The sequence below is a fragment of the Lytechinus variegatus genome, chromosome 15 (genome assembly GCF_018143015.1).
Source record: "Lytechinus variegatus isolate NC3 chromosome 15, Lvar_3.0, whole genome shotgun sequence".
In the NCBI taxonomy this organism is placed as follows: Eukaryota; Metazoa; Echinodermata; class Echinoidea; order Temnopleuroida; family Toxopneustidae; genus Lytechinus; species Lytechinus variegatus.
Genome location: NC_054754.1, coordinates 26,558,807 through 26,581,503, shown reverse-complemented (window position 1 = coordinate 26,581,503; position 22,697 = coordinate 26,558,807). Strand labels below are relative to the sequence as shown.

The 22,697-nt window shown below is 36.9% G+C and overlaps 1 protein-coding gene across 2 annotated transcripts in view; it reads right to left on the bottom strand.

Moving 5' to 3' along the window:
* Positions 1 to 22,697, bottom strand: part of LOC121428859 (hemicentin-1-like) — a 103,399-nt gene that overhangs the window by 75,507 nt on the left and 5,195 nt on the right. For both annotated transcript variants that reach the window (XM_041625728.1, XM_041625729.1), the window contains exons 2-3: positions 9,475 to 9,704; positions 574 to 696 (exon numbers count right to left, since the gene is read on the bottom strand). In XM_041625728.1, coding sequence (XP_041481662.1) covers positions 574 to 696; positions 9,475 to 9,704 — 353 coding nt within the window. The remainder of the gene's footprint in view (positions 1 to 573; positions 697 to 9,474; positions 9,705 to 22,697) is intronic.

Below are 22,697 nucleotides of genomic sequence, written 5' to 3'. Positions count from 1 at the left end.
GACCAGGCGACCCATCTGCACACACTAGTTACACATGTGTACAAATTAGAGATGAAATGAGCAGCATGAGTCAATTCGGAAATTTGTGCTTTGTTCTTGAATATTTGAGGGGCATTCTAGAAACTTTGAGCACAATACGAGTGCATTCAAAATATTTGGTCTAAGTCTTGTGGCTGTTCAAATTTGTTTTGCTCATGCTCAAATTTTTTTAGGTGCATTCAAAGTGAAAAGAAACTTAAATTCTGCTTGATTGAATGACTGTGATGGGGGCTTTAGCCCCCCAAAATGCCATTAATGATAATAGTGATTTTCACTCTTCAGTCTGAGCTCCTGAAATCACTGGCATAAATCCTTGCATCATGCCAAGTGTTCGGGGGGGGGGGGGGGATTGTTCCACCCCCCTGAACAATAGGTGTGACACTTGGATTTACGCCAGTGACTGAAATCCATGCAACTGAGTGAAACAGTCAGTGAAAATCACTAATTATTTGTTCCATGAAATGCACCCGAGGTCAAAATCTCACCATGCCTTAAGACTACAGGTTGACTGATCATTTAACACGTTCTACTTACCAGATCCACATCCGACTTGTTAAGCATGAAGACTTGCCCTGAGCTGGTGGCAGCGATCTGTTCGTAGGCCTGGAAACCCGGGTGAGATTGATTCCCGCAATCTCCGGTCATGACAAAAACAACCTGCAACGAACAAGATAGGAGTATGTTGGACTTTTCCTGAATCAGAGGGATATTATGATTCATCGATTACACTTAAATGATATACAGGGTCTATGTGTGAATACTAGGTCAGTTGGTCATGACTAAGAGTACACTTAGCTAATCATGCAAATCATAGGGGCTGATAATTGCATCGCAAATCAGAGACTTTTAACTCTTAGATCAAGCACAGAGAAATCAATACCAAACTATATCATTTTACCTTCATTAAAGTTTTAAATAACCAAAATTTCCAAAGAATGAAATTATAAATATAAAGGTCTACACCTCGATATCTAAAGATAAAGATGAATAGGACCGACTTCCAAAATCGCCTTTCCTACTTTTCTATGATACAATTAAATTTGTGATATAGACTTATATATGATTGTTCAACTAAAGTATAATTCATTCATAATTTTTGTTTTCAAAATTAAGATTTAAAAGAGAGTCACGGATGATTATGAAATACTCAACATTTCATCTGAAAATGTATTAACTAATGCTGCATCAATTTTAAATATCAGAGATTGATCTTTTTTATCTACTCCAAAACAGGCAATGACATGGATGGAAAATAATGTTCCGCGACATGAAGCTGATATGTAGGATATCAAACACTGCCAATCTGTCGAGATGTAATCACGATATAGATTCCTGTAATGAAGAATGAATCATCCACATTAGAACAAATTATGGAACCTGATACAATCATTCAACATCTTGGAAGAAGCAATTTCCTTTTCACCTTTTCACTCTCTGAGATTTTACTCTATCCAGATTGAAATGAACAACATAACCTCAGACTGCTCTATTGGATAATTTACCACAAAGCAATAACCAAAGCCCTTTAGATTTGCATCTTAAAATGTCACTTTCATGACTCATTTTTACTTCAAAGCATAAATTTATTTTAGAATTCATGATTTCTTTGGTATTTACAGGATGAAACATATTTCTGAATGATGTACCTTATAATCAATGGTCAATTTTGACCAACATGATAACAGACTGAGTGGGGTTGTTTGACAGTGGCCACAATGGTGCTCATGTGCTCATGTGCTATATGATCTGAGAATTCGACTAAATAATCTTACAGCAAGTAGCTATAGACCATGTATGAACCACAGAGCCGCTCTTCAGTATATACATAGAGGCTGTTCTCACTACGTTCCTAAAACTAGTTTACTGGAAACTAGTTTAGTGGAAACTAGTTTAACGCGTAGTGAGAACGGTCAAAGCGGTCTTGGAAGCGATCTTCCAAACCAGTTTGGAAAACCACCTCACGATGTAGTTTTCAAGATCGCTTCGTTAAAGTGGTTTTAGCGTGAGGACACAACCGTTCTTCAGGAAGCGATCTTCGCACATTTTGAGTGCGCTACTCCACACGACAGGTGTAGAATGCCTATGCTGCGGTTTCGAATTTCGCGCGAAACGTGTCACCCTACTGAGAGCATTTCCATAGCAACAAGAGCGCTTTACGTGAAGTGATTTTTGAAAACCAATTTCGTGTGATCAAGTGGGAACGCTAGCAAAGCGATCTTCCAAAGTGGTTTTCTGAATCGACTTCCAGTAAATTAGTTTTAGAAAGCGTAATGAGAACGGCCTCATATTCTGTACCATGTAACTGATTTAAGATGGTGCTTCGGCTTCAGTGTAGATACAATCTAATCACATAAAAGGAGGTGGAAGGTGAAGAACAGAAAGTAGGTAAGGTATACCGGGGCTGGTATCTGCGGCTGTTTATTTTCGCCCATTCCTATAATAGCAGACAGCTTCTAACGGATTGGGCTCCTTGCCCCTCACCCATATTAACAGATTTGCTGCTAATCAGGGGAGATCGCTTCTGTCTTCTGGAAGAGTTTTACACAGTCCTCCAACAAAATGATACTGATACACATCAGGAGTATTTTTACAATTGTCTTGCATGCAAGAACAAGCTTATGTTTAGGAATAGGATGGGTATCAATAAAAATCAGATCATTTATTTTCACAATGATACAAACATATTAAAAAGTTTTACATAATACAAGAACGAAAATAGCTGGAGCCATATCTAAATAAATGTAGATCAATATAAAGAGCTAAAAAGAAGAGAAAAAAATAGTCTTAAAGATCTTGTACCAAACATTAGAAATCAGTAAACTAAATAACATATGCACTAATGACGAGGAAGTGAAGTGGTATTATTAAGAATTTGACGTTAAGCTTCATGTTATAAAAAATAAATCATTTTTTTCCTACACAAAAGAAAATGTGAATGTGAGATGGGTCACAAAAAATTGTCCTAAACCCCTGTTCAATACATTTTCAAGAAATCACATTTATTATCATTGGCTGTACTATCTCACAAATTTTTCCCATATTGGCAATAATTATAGTCAACGATGACTATCTATTGCACTTATTCTCAGAATAAACAAAGATTAAGTGTTGTGTGAGTAGATTCTTGTATTCATTTTATCATCAGAATCTGTATCTCAAACATTAATTGCATTTTAATTCAAATAAATTACTTTTCTATAATAAAGTAATAGTGCAACAGTCAGTCCATCAAATTTTTGTGTCACACATACACAGCAATCCAATTTCCTGGGGTTAAGCTTAGCCCACTTCGTTTTCACACTAAGTTTTGGCAAAGTGGGCTAGCATGGTAAATAGTACGGTACTATCTGGCCCTGCAAAAAAGCAGGGTTAGCTGGCTTATTGTGGTGCTAGCACCACAATTGTGATGCTAAGAGATGCAGTGTGAAAACGAAACAGGGCTAAGGAAAGTGGGGCTAAGCATTAGCCAATCATAGAAGTCGAATTGCACATTAATCACGCTCTGTACTGGTAAAATCATCAATATTCATGAGCTGAGGGATAGTCCGGGGTTGAGGCATTAACCACGTTTGGGCAGATAGTATGGGGTAAAGACAGTGTGAATCGAAAAAAAAGATAGTATGGGGTTAAGGAAATGCAGTGTGAAAGGCATATCATACACTACAACCAAATCTAGTGTTCTCTGTTTTTAACAGATGATAGTGTTTCAAAGCATTTTGACTGGTATTGGCATACATTTTAGCATATATTTTCCAAAGTGACATGCCCAAAGCACTTTACAATATGAAATAACATAGTTCTGTCGCCTGTTTCAAGAGAACTAGTTATTCAATAACAAACTTGAAATAACAGTTTTAAAGCTATTGAAATCATTCAATTTGATTGTAAGACGGTGCATATGTTACTATAAGATTACAAGATTGAAAGAGGATATTAGGGAGAACATAAAAAGGGGTTTTATTTTCTGTTTTTGTTTTTAATTCAATCAAACTGAATGACATGAAAAGATGTTGCTTGGCCTATAGGGAGTTCCCAATGGTAAAGCTTATTTCTTGACAGCCTGTGTAAGACCAATAGCATCCCTTACAGATCCTCTTCTCTACTTCCTGACAGGAAAGACTGGTGTATCTCTTCTCAACTTCTGTTGATGTTACATCGGCATGGCGATGAGATGAGCATCTGTCACGACGGAGAAGTATCAAAGGCTCTATGCAAGCAGTTATCTTCTCCAAATAATACGCTCTGACTTGTCGCTGCTCCCGGTATGGCGTTCCTATCATCACTGACAAGAACAAACAAACACTTTCCGCATCCTTCTTCATCCACATAAGATGAATTGATGGCAACTAAGTTGGAGTTCTCATTACTTACGGCTGTCAGCCATATTCTTAATTTTAAAAAGGTTTTGTATTCAAACCAATGCACATTGACTATTTACATATATTTTCATCTCAATCTCATAAACTACTTCATACCACACATTATATATTTTAGGCCTACCACTATTAATTGTGTTCAAATCATCTTGGCTAAAAATGGAATAAATCTCTACCCTGGGGATATAAATTAAATAAAATTTCAAAAACAATTGGTAAAAAATCAATAATTACAAGGATTTTCATAAGAGTCAAAATGCAACATGCTCAAAATTTTATCTATATTTCCAGGATAAAGGCAACAATATACAGGCCTAGTTAAGGTGTAATATAGTCTATATATTTCATTTAAATATAATTCTTAAATCATTCATACTTTTCCTAACTAGTTGATTTCCAAAAGAACTTGTATTGTAAGAGAAAGATGTAAACGCTAATCGGCAATCACTAATCGTGCGCATAAATTAGAATGAATCATTACCCCAGACACTTTCCACCTGTAATTGGCTAACATAGGCCATATTTACTAACGTTTATTGACAATGCATGAAATAAGCTTGGAAGGGTCAGTTAGAGTTGAATGAGAAGGACTGCCTTGAGATGGGACAGGTTATGACGATAGGAGGAAGAAAGGAAGGAAGGGAGGGAAGGCAGGGGAGGAGTGATCCATCTCAGACGAAGAAAAAAAAACAGCGATACTCCATGGGACCGAAACAATCCAGAAGAGCTTTTCATAAGGCTACATGTAGTTTATGCATAACTGTAACATGTTCTTTGGTACTATAAAGTTGGCTTTGTATGCTTGGAATCCACTGAGCCAACGCCAGTTGGTGCCAGTTCCCGCCAATGCAAAGCGGCTGTGGCACCTAGTGTCACCATAAAGGTGCCTAGAGCCTAGAGGTGTACAACATGGTGGCACATAACAGCGCCAACAAAACCAAAAAAAATAATAATTTGGCACAGTTACGCGCCACCACACGCCAGTTGGGAGGCTGTTTGAGCCACTGCACGCCATAGAGCACCTTTGTGGCGACACCATTAGAGCAAACTGGCGATGGTCCAGTGGACTCCTCACTATATGGATTTATCACGTACACCAAGTAGGAGATCATCAGTTGCGCCTCCATTCATCCGATGAAAAATGCATCTACAGGGGGCCGTTGCAGAAAGAGTTGCGTTTAAACGCAAGTCAAAAAATCAATCGCAAGTCCCAAATGCGCGCTGTTGATTGGTTGAAAATCAAGTTGCGCGTGATTTTTAGAGTTGCGATTGATTGCAACTCTTTCTGCAACGGGCCCCAGAACATGTAAACTAATATATGATAGAAATAAATTACAAATAAATGCTGGTTCGTTTAGGCAAGAAATTTAATAGGCCAAAATGTGTTCTAACAAAGTTCTGAATCTTTGTAATGTCTGTATTAGAAATCAAGCAGCAGTACAAAAAAAAGAAAACATACAGAAAAAGGAAAGTAGTAGGTCAAGAGACATGTAGATAATCTGAGAAAGAGAGGAGGGGAGAGTCAGAGGGACAAAGAATAGAAATAAAAGAGACAGAAACTACTTTATGCAGGTGAATGAGAATTTATGAATAAGCGGCTTTGCGGCAAGAACAAAGCATTTTCTGCTCATAATTGTACTCATAATTCCAAGTATATCATGCTTGATCTAAATGAAAACCAGACGATGTATTTCTTCCTTTCATGAGCGATTTCCTCTGGAATGAATCTATTTTGATAACCTTCACGATTTGTTGTACTTGATCAGTCTAGTCCCCTTTGAACAGTACCCACTGTGCTAATGACCTCCCCTGCTGCTAACCTTTGCAAGGTCAGAGGTCAAAGGTCAGCTCAGGACAGGCCCCTTGGGCCACGGTCAATTAACCGAATATAAAAGAAAACTAAATATATCCAAATTCAATTGACAAGAAAGTGGGATGGTTGGATTGTAGTGGTGACCTTAAGTCCTAATTTTTCGTTGATAGATTCTGCTTAATAGAACAAATGATAAGGGAAGGTGTATCTGCTAGACTGATCAGCGTTTTATCAAGGTGAACTTCGGGATATTTCACAGATGAGGTGATGACATTGATCATCATTCAACAACAAACTAATGTCAAAATATTGAAGTCAATATGCATAAACAAAGGTCTTTTGAATAAAATTCAATGCAACTGGAAGAGGAAAAAATTAATAAAACAGGAATTAGGGAGTAAAAAATGTGTACATTGTATGCAGGCGTGCAAGGATCCGATGACCGGGGTAATCTGTAAAGCGCTTAGAGACGTCGCTCTGATATGTTAAGCGCTACATAAATGCGGAATATTATCATTATTATCTGGCTAACATGTACAGTAGGTCTACAAGAAGTCAAATACACTTCATAACAGCACTTGTTGTATTGAAAACAGGTGTATTGTATATGCCTGGTAAAAATATGAGACATCAATACTTCTGCTGCCCCCCCACACCCTCACAGAAGGAAGTATCTAGAGCCTACATAATTATCGTAATTAAGCCTATTGATTTCTTCAATGTGAGGGAAGACCACAACATTGCTTATTTCTGGTAAGTGTCTTTAGTCATCTGTCCTGGTGTTTTAAAATTGCTCCTTAATTTTGATTTAGAAAGAATTAGAAATTTATGAAATGCAGGTTACTCTGCAATATAGAATGTATCAAAGACATATTGTGGTCTATAGTGAGTAATCAAGTTTCAGTATTGTTACCTAGATTCTTGACAATATTTAAGAAAAAAAAGAAATATCAAAACAATAATTAAACTACACATCAAAAGGGGAGAATTTTTCACCATGTTCATTTATCTGATTCTCTTACATATATATTTTTTGCCTTATTGAACAGAAAGAAAACAATGCCACAATAGCATGCTACTACTAGCAGGCCGAACCCTGCTCAAAAACAAAATAAGCGACTACTTTACCCCCACCTTAACCTAATGTTAATTAAGGACCTTCTTTGTCTCGTACCTAAGACCTAAAGATATCACCCTTCCTTCCCAGATACTCTGTATTCTATTTCAGTAGGAAATGGATGAAAGATGACTAGATGCTACTTTTCACACCTAAAAATCAGATAGGCTCTGGCAGATTACTCCTGCCTTTTGCTAATTTCCTGTCAAAGTCAGCCAGACTTGCCAAGGTCTTTGCAGCTGGAACAGTACTACGACTAACTAGTATAGTGGGAGTTAATAATACTACCATGGACCTACAACGAATTGGTCCATGATAATACTACATGAACAGAGTTCTCAGTCAACAAAATTTCAAAATTGACTGTTTTATAGCTATTTATGCCCGCCTCATAATTCAATCAAAGAGGGCCTATTTGTTATCTGAAACCTAAAAGGTAGTAGTACAAATAAAATGCCTATTGACAATACATACTTCATTACCAGATTGAAAAGACACTGTGCTGCCAAACATGAATCTCTAATATTTGATATGTTATTATGGAAATCCAATTATATAAATATCAAAACCTGGTTAAAATGGACAAAGCTCATTGCAAAAAGAAAGGATTAGGCCTATACCATGAAGATTATAAAGATCTCTCATAATCATTTTACACTAGTTACAAATTGGACCACATCCAACAAGTGTTTTATGATTTTCATTTGGCCCTTACAATATTTCAATAGAGACTTACTTTCTGATTGTCTATAATTGATTTTGTTTATGAACGAATATGTTTTTACTCTGTATGTATATTAGTATGTTTACAGCAAATTAAACTTATCTTGAGCAAATCTTGAATTACTCTCATAGCAATCACCTACTATGCTTGATCATACAAAAATTAATTAATTTTTAAAAGTACTTTAAGTAAATAAAGCAATGTAGAAAGACAACAAGACATAACAATTAGGCCTAAATGTTATGAAACAAAGGTTAATCAGCTACTTAAGTACTACTCTTTGAACAACATCTGAAGATCACTCTTCTTACTTCACCTAATGCTTTCATTAAAAAAAATTGTATAAAAGTACTCCGTGTAGTGTGAACACACTATGGCAAAGGCAAGTTCATCCATGGAAGTTATGTTTAGAAGGACGACTGTTGGCTGTTGACTGATGTTTCACAGCACGCATCTATGTATATTCATTTACACGTACCTTCACACATTCCTTCTCATGTTCTGACATTCCCTGAACTGAAATATGATCTAAGCATTCTCTAGAGCAAACATCTCTATTTATTGAGGTTCAGTTGTTATCCCTAGATCCTACTAGGTTTCTGTCATCAATGAATACACATAATCAGTCTTCAAGTACATGTAAACATGGGGGAGCAACTTCACCAGGCAGCTGACTTGTTCAATTTCTTCACGACGAGCTAGGAACATGATCTTGAAAAATAACACTACTCTATCAGTCTGAACATCTTACCTTACAGTGTATCATATCAAAGTTCCTGTCAGACAGGCAACCTGTCAAGTTAAAACACTGATGACTTCTTCAAGAGTTATCACTTTGGCATTGCAATTAAGAGATATATTTTGACAATAATTTGAATGTTCTTTTACAATGTTTTTAAGAATATTCTGTAAATAAGATAACTGCATAGTTGAAATATTCTGCAAGATCAGATACATCAAGTACATCTCTGGCCTGGAGACCATTGGTCACCTCAAAGATAAAGCTTAAGTTTAGCAATTGATCATAAAACCGATTTTTACAATCGATCATACATAATAATCAAGGTAAAACAGATTACAGAAATCATCCCCATGATTAATTGTTGACATTCATGTTAAACAGACCAACAACATTTAAACAGACCAACAATACAGCACATCTCAGAGACAAAATAAACACTGCAACTTTGCTTTAACTTGAATCTGATGTTCCATTTATTCTGAGATAACTTCCTGAAGACCAAAGATATTATGAAGATGTCAAGGTGATGTTTGTAGCAACAATGAAAGACTATGGGACTTTGGCCAATATAACATTTCACATGTCACCACAACTATTGCAGCTGACCATTCGCAGCAATCGCAGCGCAACTCCACCATTTGCCATCAATAATCTTTTTCTTACCTGGCTTTCTTTTTCCTGGATAAGCTTGAGGACCTCGTTGGTGAGTTCATAGTCGTTTGATCTGGCATCTGTGAAGACATAGATGAAGGATCCAGGTTCACTGATGTTGAGGGCATGGTAGATGGCCGTGATACTTTTTTCTGGACAATCACCACCTCCCTGGACATACAAATCCTTGAGTTTCTGCTGGAAATAATCTGGGTCTTCTGTGATAGTGATCTCTTGGATTTCTGAAGAATATAAGAGAATAAAAGTCAATATATCTATTATCTGAAAGAGATTGATTCATAACATGGTACATGTAGATAGTCATCAAACTATTTCTGGACAATTCCTTCTTTTAAGACACACAGAATCCTTGAGTATCTGTTGGAGTTCACCAAGAGCTCCGGTGATTGCAATCTATAGGACTTCTCTAAGGATTCACATAACAATATGAATCAATAGATTAATGAAAATATATTCAATCTACAAACAATGATGAAACAATTGCTGAGAATCCTATTCTTTTCTTGACAAAACCCATGCTAAAAATATTTGAGCTTCCACCCAAAGTCATGTGAGTGGCGGGATGGTATCCCTCGAACATTTTTCAGACTAGAATAAAATGAATATACAGAAGATGCTAAAAGGTAATGATATGACAAATCACCAAATGGCTACTCAATTTTCTGACTTTGTGGTTCTTCTCACACAAAAGACCATCACCATTAAATCATTGTGGTTTGGAGGTATGGTCAGGACAGGGACATGTGAATTGACATTGTGATTCAATCCCCAAAGTACATTGAATTTCATTTCATAATGGTCACTGTACATGTTCTGACGGTAAATTGCCAATTCGTCTACTGCCATCCCGTCCACTCACCACATGGTCTACATTCATTTCGTCTAATGCCATTTCGTCCATCAACATTTCGTCTACCACCCATTTCGTCCAATCACCATTTCGTCTAATAGCCATTTAGTCTAATAGCCAGTTAGTCTATAGCCAATTCGTCTACAACCAATTCGTCTACCAACCATTTCGTCTAAATCCATTTGGTCTAATGCCAAATCGTCCATTAACCAGTTCGTCCACCGTTCATTTGGTCCAATAGCCATGTCGGCTAATTTCAGTTGGTCCAATATCCACATCGTCTACTTATCAACTCGTCCAATTGCCATTTCGTCTAATAGTCATTTCGTCCATCAACCATTAGGTCCAATAATCAGTTCGTCTACCAACCAAATCGTCTACTAACCATTTCGTCCAATTCCCAAATCGTCCAATAGCCATTTAGTCTAATAGCCATTCGGTCCAATAGCCATTTCGTCTAATACAAATAATTTGCGTTATCCGAGGAGGGGAGCGAAATGACTTTAATACTTTAATTAGTTTTAAAAAAACCCTAAAAACTATGATGATAACTACTATCGCAAGGGTCGATTCAGTGGGTACAGCAATTCAGGCACCCACCCCCCCCCCTAAAACGCACACACACACGCACATACACACATATAAAAGGGGGAACTAAGATGGGGAAAATGGAGGGTCCTTTTAATTTAATTTGTCGCTCAATTTTTATTTTAAAAAGAAAGGAGAATATTGTATTCCGATATCAAAATACGATAAACAGATGAAAGACAATATAGCCTTTTAAAGAAATATTATTGATCAATATACCCCCCACCCCCCCAAAAAAGAGCTCTTCCCGATCTGTCGTTTCTTCTTTCCCTGTACTATCCTCTCCCTTTTTGTTCGTTTCCCGTCGCTAGAAGCTAGCCCGCCTGCGCCTGAAATAAATGTAGGCCTAGTAGTATTGACAATAACGATGAGTATGATGTTTGTGATATACTCATGCTGTAGCAATTAATGGATATAATAATAAGAATGATAATCATCATAATGATACTAATAAAAAATAATAATAATAATAATAATAAAATTCACAATAATACTACTACTAATAATAATTGTGATGATCATATTACTAATATTAACAAAAATGATAATAATAAGGATAATCATAATAGAAATAATATACATAATTAAAATAATTACTACTACGTAGGCGCGGATCCAGGAGTTTACAGGAAGGGGGGGGGTATTGAAATCACTAGAGTAGATTTTTGGTCGCGAGTATATAGGCCTGCCGGGTATAATTATAACACATCCCTTTTGCGGATCTAGCTTTCGCTAATGGGGGCAGGGGGGGCTGTTGCTCGAAAAATGTTCATTCATTTATATATTCCCCTGTCTGCGGATCGAAGAGGGTTTTTTCCGTGTTTTTTGGGGTTTTTTTGCTTGCGCGAGCTGATCTTTTTTTTTTTATAAACATTTTATTTCATGTAGGCCCACTATTATTTTACACATAAAATCGTAAGTCTTGACGCTGTTTGAAATCCTGAACATTTCTCTAGATTAATAACTAATGCGAGGATTGCAAGCGCGCAGCGCGAGCTGAGAATTTTCCATATACTGACATGAAACAGGGGCGTTTTAAGGACTGCGTTTAGGAATTCTTGAAGATACATATTTTACTTTTGTAAATGCAACATCACAGTGCGAGCTGAAATTTTCCTATATTCAGACCTCAAAACGGGGCACTTTAATCACTTTTTGTAAATTTGTACATAATACACATCTAAATAAACAATGCGAGCGCGGGTCGAAATTTGTGACATGAAAAATGACGTTTTAAGGACTGTTTGTAAGCATTCATAAAGTGGATACATAGGCATTTCGAGGAGGGCAAAGCGTCCGCCCCTCCTTATTGACGGCCCCAAAAAAGAGAAAAGGGTGGGGGAGAAAAAAAAGAGAAAAAGGGAAGAGAAAACGGGGAATGAGACGAGAAAAAGCTGAAGGAATTAGACATTGACAATCCACGTCACTATCCAGTTTAGAAATGAATATACAAACATGTGCACGGCGAGTTAAAAAAAAATTGATATTTCAGGACACTTTGAACACTTCCTGTAATACAGGATACATAATTATCTTAAAATGAAAAATTACTGCAATTATTGCCGAAAATGTTGGTTAATTGACATAAAGAAGTAACAGATTAAGGATTGTTTGAAGGAATTCAAGAAGAGATGGATGTATCATAAATAAGAATGTGAGCGCGCAGCAAGAGCTGAAGCTGTTTCCCTATTTTCAGATCTCAAAAATGGGAGATTTTAATCATTTTTCTTTTGTTATTATGTACAGGATACATATCTCAATAAATTATTAATGCGAACGCGAAGCATGAGATGTTTCCCTTTCCTTTTTTCCTTTTCTTTCTCCCTCTTCCCTCTTCCTTTTTTTCCTTCTCTCTTTCTTCCCCATTTTTTTCTCTTTCTCTTCTTCTTTCAATCTTTTTTTTCTCTCCCTTTTCTTTTCCTCTCTTTCCTTCCCCTTTTTGGCGCCCCCTTTCGCCATCGCCAGTATACCATTCCGTTTTTCCTCGCCCGTATCGTGTATGTATAACCTCGATAAGACACACATTGCTTCCCCCTTTGGGTGGAAAACACTTCCACAATGCAAGTAATCAAAGACGAACAACACTAGTCAACAGTGATAAAATAAATCAAGAAGTTGAAGAGAATTGGTAATTAATTAGGCCCACAATCGCGAATAGAGTCGACTCGGGTCGTAGAGGGCGCTAGTGCAGCATAGTAGACCAGTATGCGTATTAGACGAAATGAATATTAGACGAAATGGTGATTAGCCAAAATGGCAATTGGACATATTGGCTATTAGACCAAATGGCAATTAGACCAAATGATTGTTAGCCGAAATGAGTTTAGACCAAGTGATAGTAGACCAAATGCAGTTAGACCAAATGGAACATGGACGAAATGAAAGTAGACCAAGTGGTTATTAGACCATTTGCCTTTAGACCATTTGGCTATTAGACCAAATGGGAATAGACGTAATGATAGTGGACAAAGTGGCTATTGGACCAATTGGCAAAAATACCATTAGACCAAATGGCTATTAGACCAAATGATAATAGACGAAATGGCTATTAGACGAAATGGCTATTAGACGAAATGGTGATTGGACGAAATGGTAATTGGACCATGTGGATAGTGGACCAACTGATGGTAGACGAAATGATATTAGACCATGTGGGTAGTGGACAAAATGGCAGTGGACGAAATGGCAATAAACCGTTCTGACTTGGACCTGAAGAAGCAAACCTTAACTCTTGTTCAAACTGTACTTGAAGGTCAAGTCCACCCCAGTAAAATATTGCTTTGAATAAACAGAGAAAAATCAAACTAGTATAACACTGAAAATTTCATCATAATCGGATGTAAAATAAGACAGTTATGACATATTAAAGTTTAGCTTATTTTTCACAAAACAGTGATATGCACAACTAGGTGACTCAGTCGATGATGTCCATCACTCACTCATTTCTTTTTTTTTATTATTTGAATTATACAATATTTCATTTTTTTACAGATTTGACCATAGGGACCGACTTGACTGAATCATATAGTATTATACAATGCTAATTCCACAAGTTCAGGGGGGAATTAATCGCTGTTTCACTTGAAAATGGGGAGAAAATTAAAATATTTCCTATTTCATAAAATACAAAAGAAATAGTGAGTGGATGACATCATCAGTATCCTCATTTGCATACCAACCAGGATGTGCATATAATTGTTTTGTGAAATTTAGCAAAAATTTAAAATGTCATAACTTTTTTATTTTACATCCGATTTTGATGAAATTTTCAGTGTTATGCTTGTTGGATTTTTCTCTTTTCACTCAATTCAATTTTTTGTTGGGATGGACTTGTCCTTTAAGTAAGAATCAAAGCTATGAGGATCTAACCAAGGTGCAAGGCTTGAAGACATTTGTGGTTGCAAACATTGAAATGTGAATACTATAATCTCAGTCACTTTATTAATTGAAATTGTTAACCTTTGATTTTCTTTGTTTTATCATGAACCCCTTCATCTACAAAATCATAATTTTTTGAAAATACTATCATAATATTAACAAACTTCTCCTGCTGTACATGTTAGTCCATGGCTACAATAGTCCTGAGTGTAGAGAGTTATTGCCATTGACTTGACATCAGAAACAAATTGTTTCTCACACACCCAAGGGAACTTGTCAATGAGAATTTTTGGCAACTTTTGATAAGACAGTATTCCTTAAAAGTTCATACCGACCTACATTTTCCTACTCAGAGCACAAAACCATACAGTAAACAAATGGCGATGTTCTGGAGGTCTTTGAAGGGCCTCCCTGAGAATGAAAATTTTACCAAGGAGATAGAATCCTTTCAAGTTTCTGGAACACCATAGGAGCCAGCTGATGGGTCACTAATATCATGGTGAATTTGATTGTAGTGCTCGAGCTAAACCAATTTGTCAATCTGACTACTCTGCGAAAACAACCTGTTGTATGAGATGTTTTTCAATATCATACAATCAATGTGATTGTAATGCACAGATAAAGCTAAAAGTTGTTAATTTGACCACTCTGTAAAAACATGGACCTATAGGTCCATGGTGAAAACCAGTTGTATAAGATGTTTTCCTGTTATCACATGTGTACATAAATTATGAGTGTAATGTTCAGAATTGGGTAAGCTAAAATAATCTGTCAATGTGAATACTTAGCAAAAACAACTAGTTGTATAAGATGTTTTTTTGGTTATTACAAAAGAATGTTACATCAGACTATACATAATGCCTAGCTCGATGACGAATGGTCAGTGAACCTTTATCAAACCCAGAAATTCACAGCAACGGCCAGACATAATTGAATGACACATACTTCTTTAGACACAGATTGTTTTAACAGGAAACATACTCTTTTTTTGTCTAACACCAAACGCCAAAGCAATTAAGATAAAGACAATGCACTCATGTCCTTTGATTAAAAGTAAGGTTCATCAAAATGTAGGACCTTTTGGAAGGTTTTGTTTTGTTTCTATTGACTCATCCTGCCAGAGCTTTTTGTCTTTTATTGACAACATACAGATGATCTGCCAAATCACCAAGTAAAAAAGGTTGGGTTCTTTTTCAGGTGGGGGGGGGGGGTAATGAATGTTACTTTAATACCCCTTACATAAACCCAATTAAAATGAATTAGGCGGCTAATAGCAGCATAATTTGGTCGTAAAATTGGAGGAGGACAAGAGTTATCCGCATTACTCTGATGCTGCTATTATCCGCATAATAGCAGCATCGGGATAAGATTTTGAGTTTATGAACGCATTTCCAAATAATGCGGATAATTGCCATGGTGCGGTCACAAGGTCACCCTTTTCCAACACAACCGCATCGGAGGGGGCGTGTCCAGTTGTCATGGCGATTATCCGCCTTTTTCAGGACGGGCGCTCGTAAAAATAATGCGGCTTATTTTTGGAGTTTATGAACGCAATTTTTATTGAATTATCCACATTACTCTTAGGCGGCTAATTGGAGGATAGGTTTATGAAAAGGGTATTACAGAATAAGTTTTATTGCATCTTTGTCATTATGACCAACAGAGGTTACAGCAGTTTTGAAAATGGACCCAAATACATAGGTGAGATACTTTTACTACAGGCCGACATAATGATTATTGCACATTACATGAAAAGACAATTTTTTTGTGAAGTCAGGGCCACACATATACTTTGGATCAAACCTTCATGCTAGCCTGATCGTAGTCACGCACTTGCACTTCTTAGTTCAATTTATGTCTAGGTTTACACTCTCATGTCATGAACAATGTAATCCCCATTCACACAGGGTCATAATACCTCCAACATTTTAAATAATATAGTATTATTTACCCAGGGAAGCCACTTCAGTTCTTAAAACTGTTCTCCCAGTGGGCCCTGCTATTATTATTACCCTGGCTTTAGCTGGGCTGCCTAGGCACTCAAGGAATTTCTTCCTACCGGGTACCCATTCATCTCACCTGGGTTGAGTGCAGCACAATGTGGATTAATTTCTTGCTGAAGGAAATTACGCCATAGAAGATCAGTGATTTTCTTTTGGGGGTGGGGGGCAAGGCATATACATGTAGGCTTTGACATGTTTATGTACAATTTTATATGGGAACATACATGTAGGCCTATACTTACTTAGACAATGACTGGCTAAGAAAGAATAAAAACAGTTACCTGATACTTCTGGAATTGTACCCCCACCCCCCCCCCCCCAAAAAAAAAAGGCAAACTAGTAGAAAATATAGAAACAAAATAGGTTTAGGAAAATATTCAAGTCAAAATTGGTGAAAAAAAAATCCTACCTTTTTGCCAGTAATAAAAGTTCCTACTGATGCAAAGTCAAATTCTTTCATAATGACCTTGTCTTATAAGACATGGCCATTATTACAAAAAAAATATATTTTAAGTGGTGCTCTATTATGACATTGTGGATACCTTGATCAATTATGGACCTTTTTATCTCTGGACATTCCTGTCTGACCATAAGAATTACAAATCTGAATAAGTAACTAAATCATTGATTTTTTGTTTGAATCCTTGACAACAATATGCAGTCAGGGTTTTTAAAGTTAAATATGCATGCCTAATAAAAAGACACTTAACTATTTGAAATTTGACACACAAGAAGAAACATGTACACAAAAACTGAAATCCAACTGTCATGACGAAACAACTTTCATAGTGGAAATTTTATTTCCTGAAAATGGATTATGTGTAAATGAGCTCCTGGTTTAATAATTTATTGGGGAAGTTATTGCAGGTCACCATAACAGAGTGAGAGTGATGAGGAATGTCAAATGATACCAATGTTATGTTAACCTATGTCACCATAAATCAGTGTACCCTCAAAGCAGTTCTCCTTGGGGTATACAACCTTCGTTTCACCTGTAATTGCCAAAGGAATCATGTTTAACATTGATATGATACTCTGACTGAACCATTTGTGAATGTGAATGTGAACATACAGCTAGCAAATGCTTTAAAAGTAAAAACACAACCAAAAATGAAAATTTGTAATACCTCCATGAAAAATTTGAAGCTTATTTTCCGTGTTCCATGGATGATTTTGTTGCTATTATCTATTCTTTTGCAGTTGTTAATTTCTTCGTAAGAATTATCATGTTCAAACCTGTAGGCCTGTCATTGCTCATGTTGCTTCTTGTTGTTTGTTTGGCACATTTTTAAGAATACATCATATTACCTCATCAGTGCTGCAGCAGGGGGAACATGCAGAAAATTGAAAATGTTTTCTTTTTCAATGCAATGCCTTCAAGTACTCTGCAGGCACAGACCCTGATTGAAACATTGATCAGCAAGTGGGTCTTCACGCAAAGACTAGCACATACAAAACTTGCTGTTTCAATTCAGCGAGAGAGCCTTCAGTACACAAGGCATGAGTAAGCTGTACATTCAGACCCTTTATAACTCGAGTAAAGGGTTTGCACAGCAGACTTGCCTGCAAGTTCCATGGAACAAGGTTCAATTAAAGAGAAATGCCAGTAGTTGCAGTAAACACTGATTTCATCAAAAAGTCTGTAAAACCAGGCTTAATTGTCAATATATCATCGAGGATCTAGATCCGGTACAGTTACATAAACTGAACTTTGTGAAATCTTGAAATCTACGCTGAAAAATGTTCACACTGAAGATCACCAACACAGATAAGCACACGTGGGACAGTGTATCATTATTGCTTTGAATGTCGGCCTGACGCTTGACCCGAATCTTGTGCTTATTTGCTAATTTCTAAGCAATTACACAATTTCTTCCAGAATCCTTTGGCACATATTTTAATACAAACAGACACTTTGGTGGCCATTTCATTGGATTCTGTACGAACTCATTTTGATATTGTTACCAAAACTGGCATTTACCTTTAAGTTCTGAAGGGACAAAGGTGCTCCATTGGATATCAAATTGGATTTTGCTTGCAAAAAAATTGCATGGTACTTACATGTTGGCCTAGTTCAATGTTCCATGTAGTGGCCAATAAAGTTTAAAATGACAAGGTATATGTGCAAAGGTAGAGAATTTACTCACAATGACAATAATCCGCCAGAAAGACTGACTGGATATTTTTTTTTGACAGTAAAATGGATTGACCTAGTAGGGGCCTATCAAATCTTTCATCATGCGGTCACAGCTGTGTGTGCTGTATAATTCAAACTTGATCTCCCATGTGTGTTGGGTCTGAATGGAAATCATTCATGGGGAGAATTCCTCAGACACACCTACAGTCAGGGTGGGTGGGTGGGTGGGTTGTTGGTGCCCCGCCCCCTAATTTGGCCTAGCAGGGATCTGATGAAAACTCGTAGTGATGACCAAGGCTTTCACACTGCGGCATGTATCTCCTATGTAATGCCCAAACATGAGAGGAATTTATTCATCCATCAAGAACCAGAAATTATCAAATATCTAAAAAAGATCAAATCTGTATTTTTCTCTGTACCTGAGGACTTTTTGGTTGTTAGAGTTGTTGCCCTCCTGTAGGCATACTCCTTGTATTAAGCCTCACTCATAAACTTTTAAATCCTGTAATACCTCAGGCTTTTGTCCCAGAAGACAACTGGCCAATCAAAATGTAATAGCTGTCAATGTGTCAACAAATAAGTCAATTAGGACAAAAACTTTTACAACACTTGTAGACTTTTCCCAGTGGTTCAATGTTGTAGAAGATAGATTGTCCAAGAGTATAAGTGAAAACATAACATTGACCAAGATGAATATCTGCAGCATAAAAGTATAGAATACGATGCTTAGTATCTGATCTTTTCAGTCAGTCAGATAACAAAGTCACCTGAAATTTGAATGAATATCAGACAATCTATCATGTGGATATATATGAAGACAATACAAAACTATTTCCAATCACTTCCTTTTTTAATTATCCTTTTCAATCTCTCCTGAACCCATTCTTGCATAAAAGATGACTATTTACAATTAAGTCCAACTTATGATTACAGACCAGATCATAATAATGTGTGACCCTGTAGAGCCCTAAAGGACTCTCTGCACATGAACTTGGTACGCCTTTCACCTACCAGGGACTTAGCTGTCACCTCTATGGCATGGCTGTCATAACTTAAGCACAGCAGCGAGATGAAAGAGCTATTGCAAACACTGCTCACGCTTGACTTATGGAATGGAATGGTATGATAAAAGCTCTGATTTATGTCAGCCTCTGGAAGCAACAAGTCGAGTGTTATTACACAAGTGCAAATGTTTCCACTGGAAGGGCGAGTGAGTGATTTGAATCACAAAGACAGAGTACAAGGACTAAAAAGGAGAACACTTCTAAGAATGTTCAATTAAAAATGTACATGTGGGTCGGTACTGGTAGGTTAGAGGATGCACCCCTGGTCAGGGAGGGGGGGCAGGGGCACTCATCTATGCTGTTTCGCAGGTTGTCAAAACCAACCCTGGTGGGGGGGTACTATATCTGATTCACATATCTCCATTTCATGAAAAAGACCACTTCTTCCGATCTCCATTATTAATAAGACATTCTGAACAAGTGTTATGCTACCTCTCTATGGAAATTTATTGCTAATCAATGACTCAATTATGTCAGAACTAAAACCAGAACAATCAAGATGCATATTCACTTTAATATGATCCAACAAATTTACCCTCTTTTCTCATATCTTGGAGTTCTTTACACCATTAGTGCATTAAACCTGTATCATTAATTTTTGTAAAAACTCTCAGATTTAATTCTTTCCCCTCCTCTTGAACCCTTAAAGGGATGGTCCGGGCTGAAAATATCTATATCTAAATAAATAGAGTAAAATTCACAGAGCAAAATGCTGAAAATTTCATCAAAATCAGACATAACGAAGCTGTTGAATTTTAAAGTTTTTCAATTTTCTGAAAACAGTCATATGCACATCGTCATGAATATTCATTAGGAACGCTGATGATGTCACATGCCCACTTTCTTTTTTCTTATGTTATTACATGAAATCATAATTCTTTTATTTTTTCATACATGTGTAAATGATGTGTCTCCATTATGATGAAATAAGTTGTGGCTATAAATAACTGATGCACTTAATCAGTTGTCAATCCAATTGTTTTTAGTTCTTGGTAGAGAAAATTTGAATAAATCTAATTTCATATTATAAAATACAAGAGAACAAGTGGGGATATGACATCATCAGCCTACCTATATAATGAATAATGCAAATCTTTAAAATTCAGTTCAATTTTACTCTATTTGTTCAGATATAAATATTTTCAGCCCAGACCATTCCAATAACGCCCTACACACAATACAACATCCAGAGATTCACTCTATTACTGTTCAACCCTCACTTTCATGAACACCCAAAAATCAGCTGGTGTCCATGCATTATGAATACAACATCTCTTCTACTTCTAAAAGAAAACACTTGTCTTCCTGTGAAATCTAAAACTAAAGTACAAGAGAATGGTAAAACTGACAAACCACAAGTCTCTAATGATTTCTGATCACATAATCGGCCACATTCCAAATAAATCAAGTGCATATTGATCAAAGCCAAGAGCTTCTGTGTTCATAACTCAATTTGACGGCAAATTGGAGACAAATGGCCACTACCTCTCTGTAGTTCCTCCTAAACTGGTTAAGCTGGGGGAAGCTTCTGAAAACGTGACAATGATTTTGCTGTCAACCTTTGGGGAGAAGTGGCCTTTTGACGGTACAGCCTAGATCTTTCAGTAGAAAAACAACCCCTCTATGGTTTTGGGAGGGGGAAACTCCTAACTTTCCACCGTGAATCATGCGGAAATCACAATTTCAAATGGTCCCTTGTGACAGGAACAAACCACTGCCTTTGTAACCAAGAATAGATGCCGAACAAGAAAACTGGCACCCTAAATCAGCGTCCGTTTCCCCCTGAAATTTGCCTGTTTTTAGACTACTTCAGGGAGTATTTCAGCTGTTTTATGTTGACTTTAGCTGAGGCAGTTTAGCCAAGACTTTCAGAAAGGTTTTACACGTAGGACTTTTGGGATCAAGCTGCAGATGCAAGTGTTAAAAAAGAAGGGGGAAAACATTTTCATAATTTTATTTGCTTTGAATATCTAATTTTTCTGCTTACCCTTGGTTTCAGTTGAGAAAATTGCAAATCTGATGGACAAATAAGGTCATCCTAATACTAGAGAGGAAATCTGAATTAATAATAGCTCTGTACCTAAGGCCAATTTGTGTTTACTTATGAATTTAATTCAGGAATGAAGTTGCTGACCCAGAAGCTCTGTCCAATATGACAATGTGCAGGACTGCCAAAAAACGAGATAGACCTTGTTCTCATATACAAAACTTGTCATTAGTTTAGTGGAAACCAAATTAGTAGTTAAATTAGTTAAACATGTAATGGGGATGCCCAAAGCGGTCTTGGAAGCGATCTTGTCTTCCAAACCAGTTTGGAAAACCACCTCGTGATGTGGTTATCAAGATCGCTTTACCTGAAATTGCCAAGGTGAGGACACAATCATTCTTCAGGAAGCGGTGTTTACATGGCAGTAGGAGAGTGTGTGCATGTCGGACACGCTACTCAGTACACACTGTGTACATGCCTATTGCTGAAGTTTCAAACTTCGAGGCACATGCGATCCATGCAACTCCAATGAGACCGTTCCCATAGCAACAAGATCAATTTACATGAAGTGGTTCTGGAAACTAGTTAAGGAGATGGCGATGAAGATGCTAGCTGAAGTCATCTTCTAAACTGTTTTCCAAAATTGGTTTAAGTGAAACACAGTTCAAGAAAGAGTTACTCAGAATAGGGACAGAGCAATCTACAGTACAAAAAAACAAAATAGGGCCTAACTGGCACTGAAGATTTCTGACCATCACTCATCATGAATTATGCTGCTTCCGTCAATCACTAATTTCAAATGAAATGAAAGTGTTTCAAAACTAATTCCTTGCAAAGAGGAATTGCACTTACATTCCTTTCGATCTTTTATCTTGTTAACGTCATTATTGCATAATGACGTTAAACATTCTTATATTTGATAAATAGATTGTTTTTACATTAATGTTCCTAGTTCACTTTTGACTTTAAGACCACCAACTCGGCCTGAAAAAAAACTTAGTAATGCTATAGCGACCACCATTAAAATGGGTCTAGCTAGAACACTGCCCCCCCCCCATACTCCTGACTTTTGTACCTTTCATACAGAAGAAAGAACTATTGGCAAAATATTGACAAACAGTTGTCAAGACTGAGCCATAAGCTTCAACTTGCCCTGGTTGAACACTTGAACATGTATCGTAATGTACAACACATGGTCACATAGAGA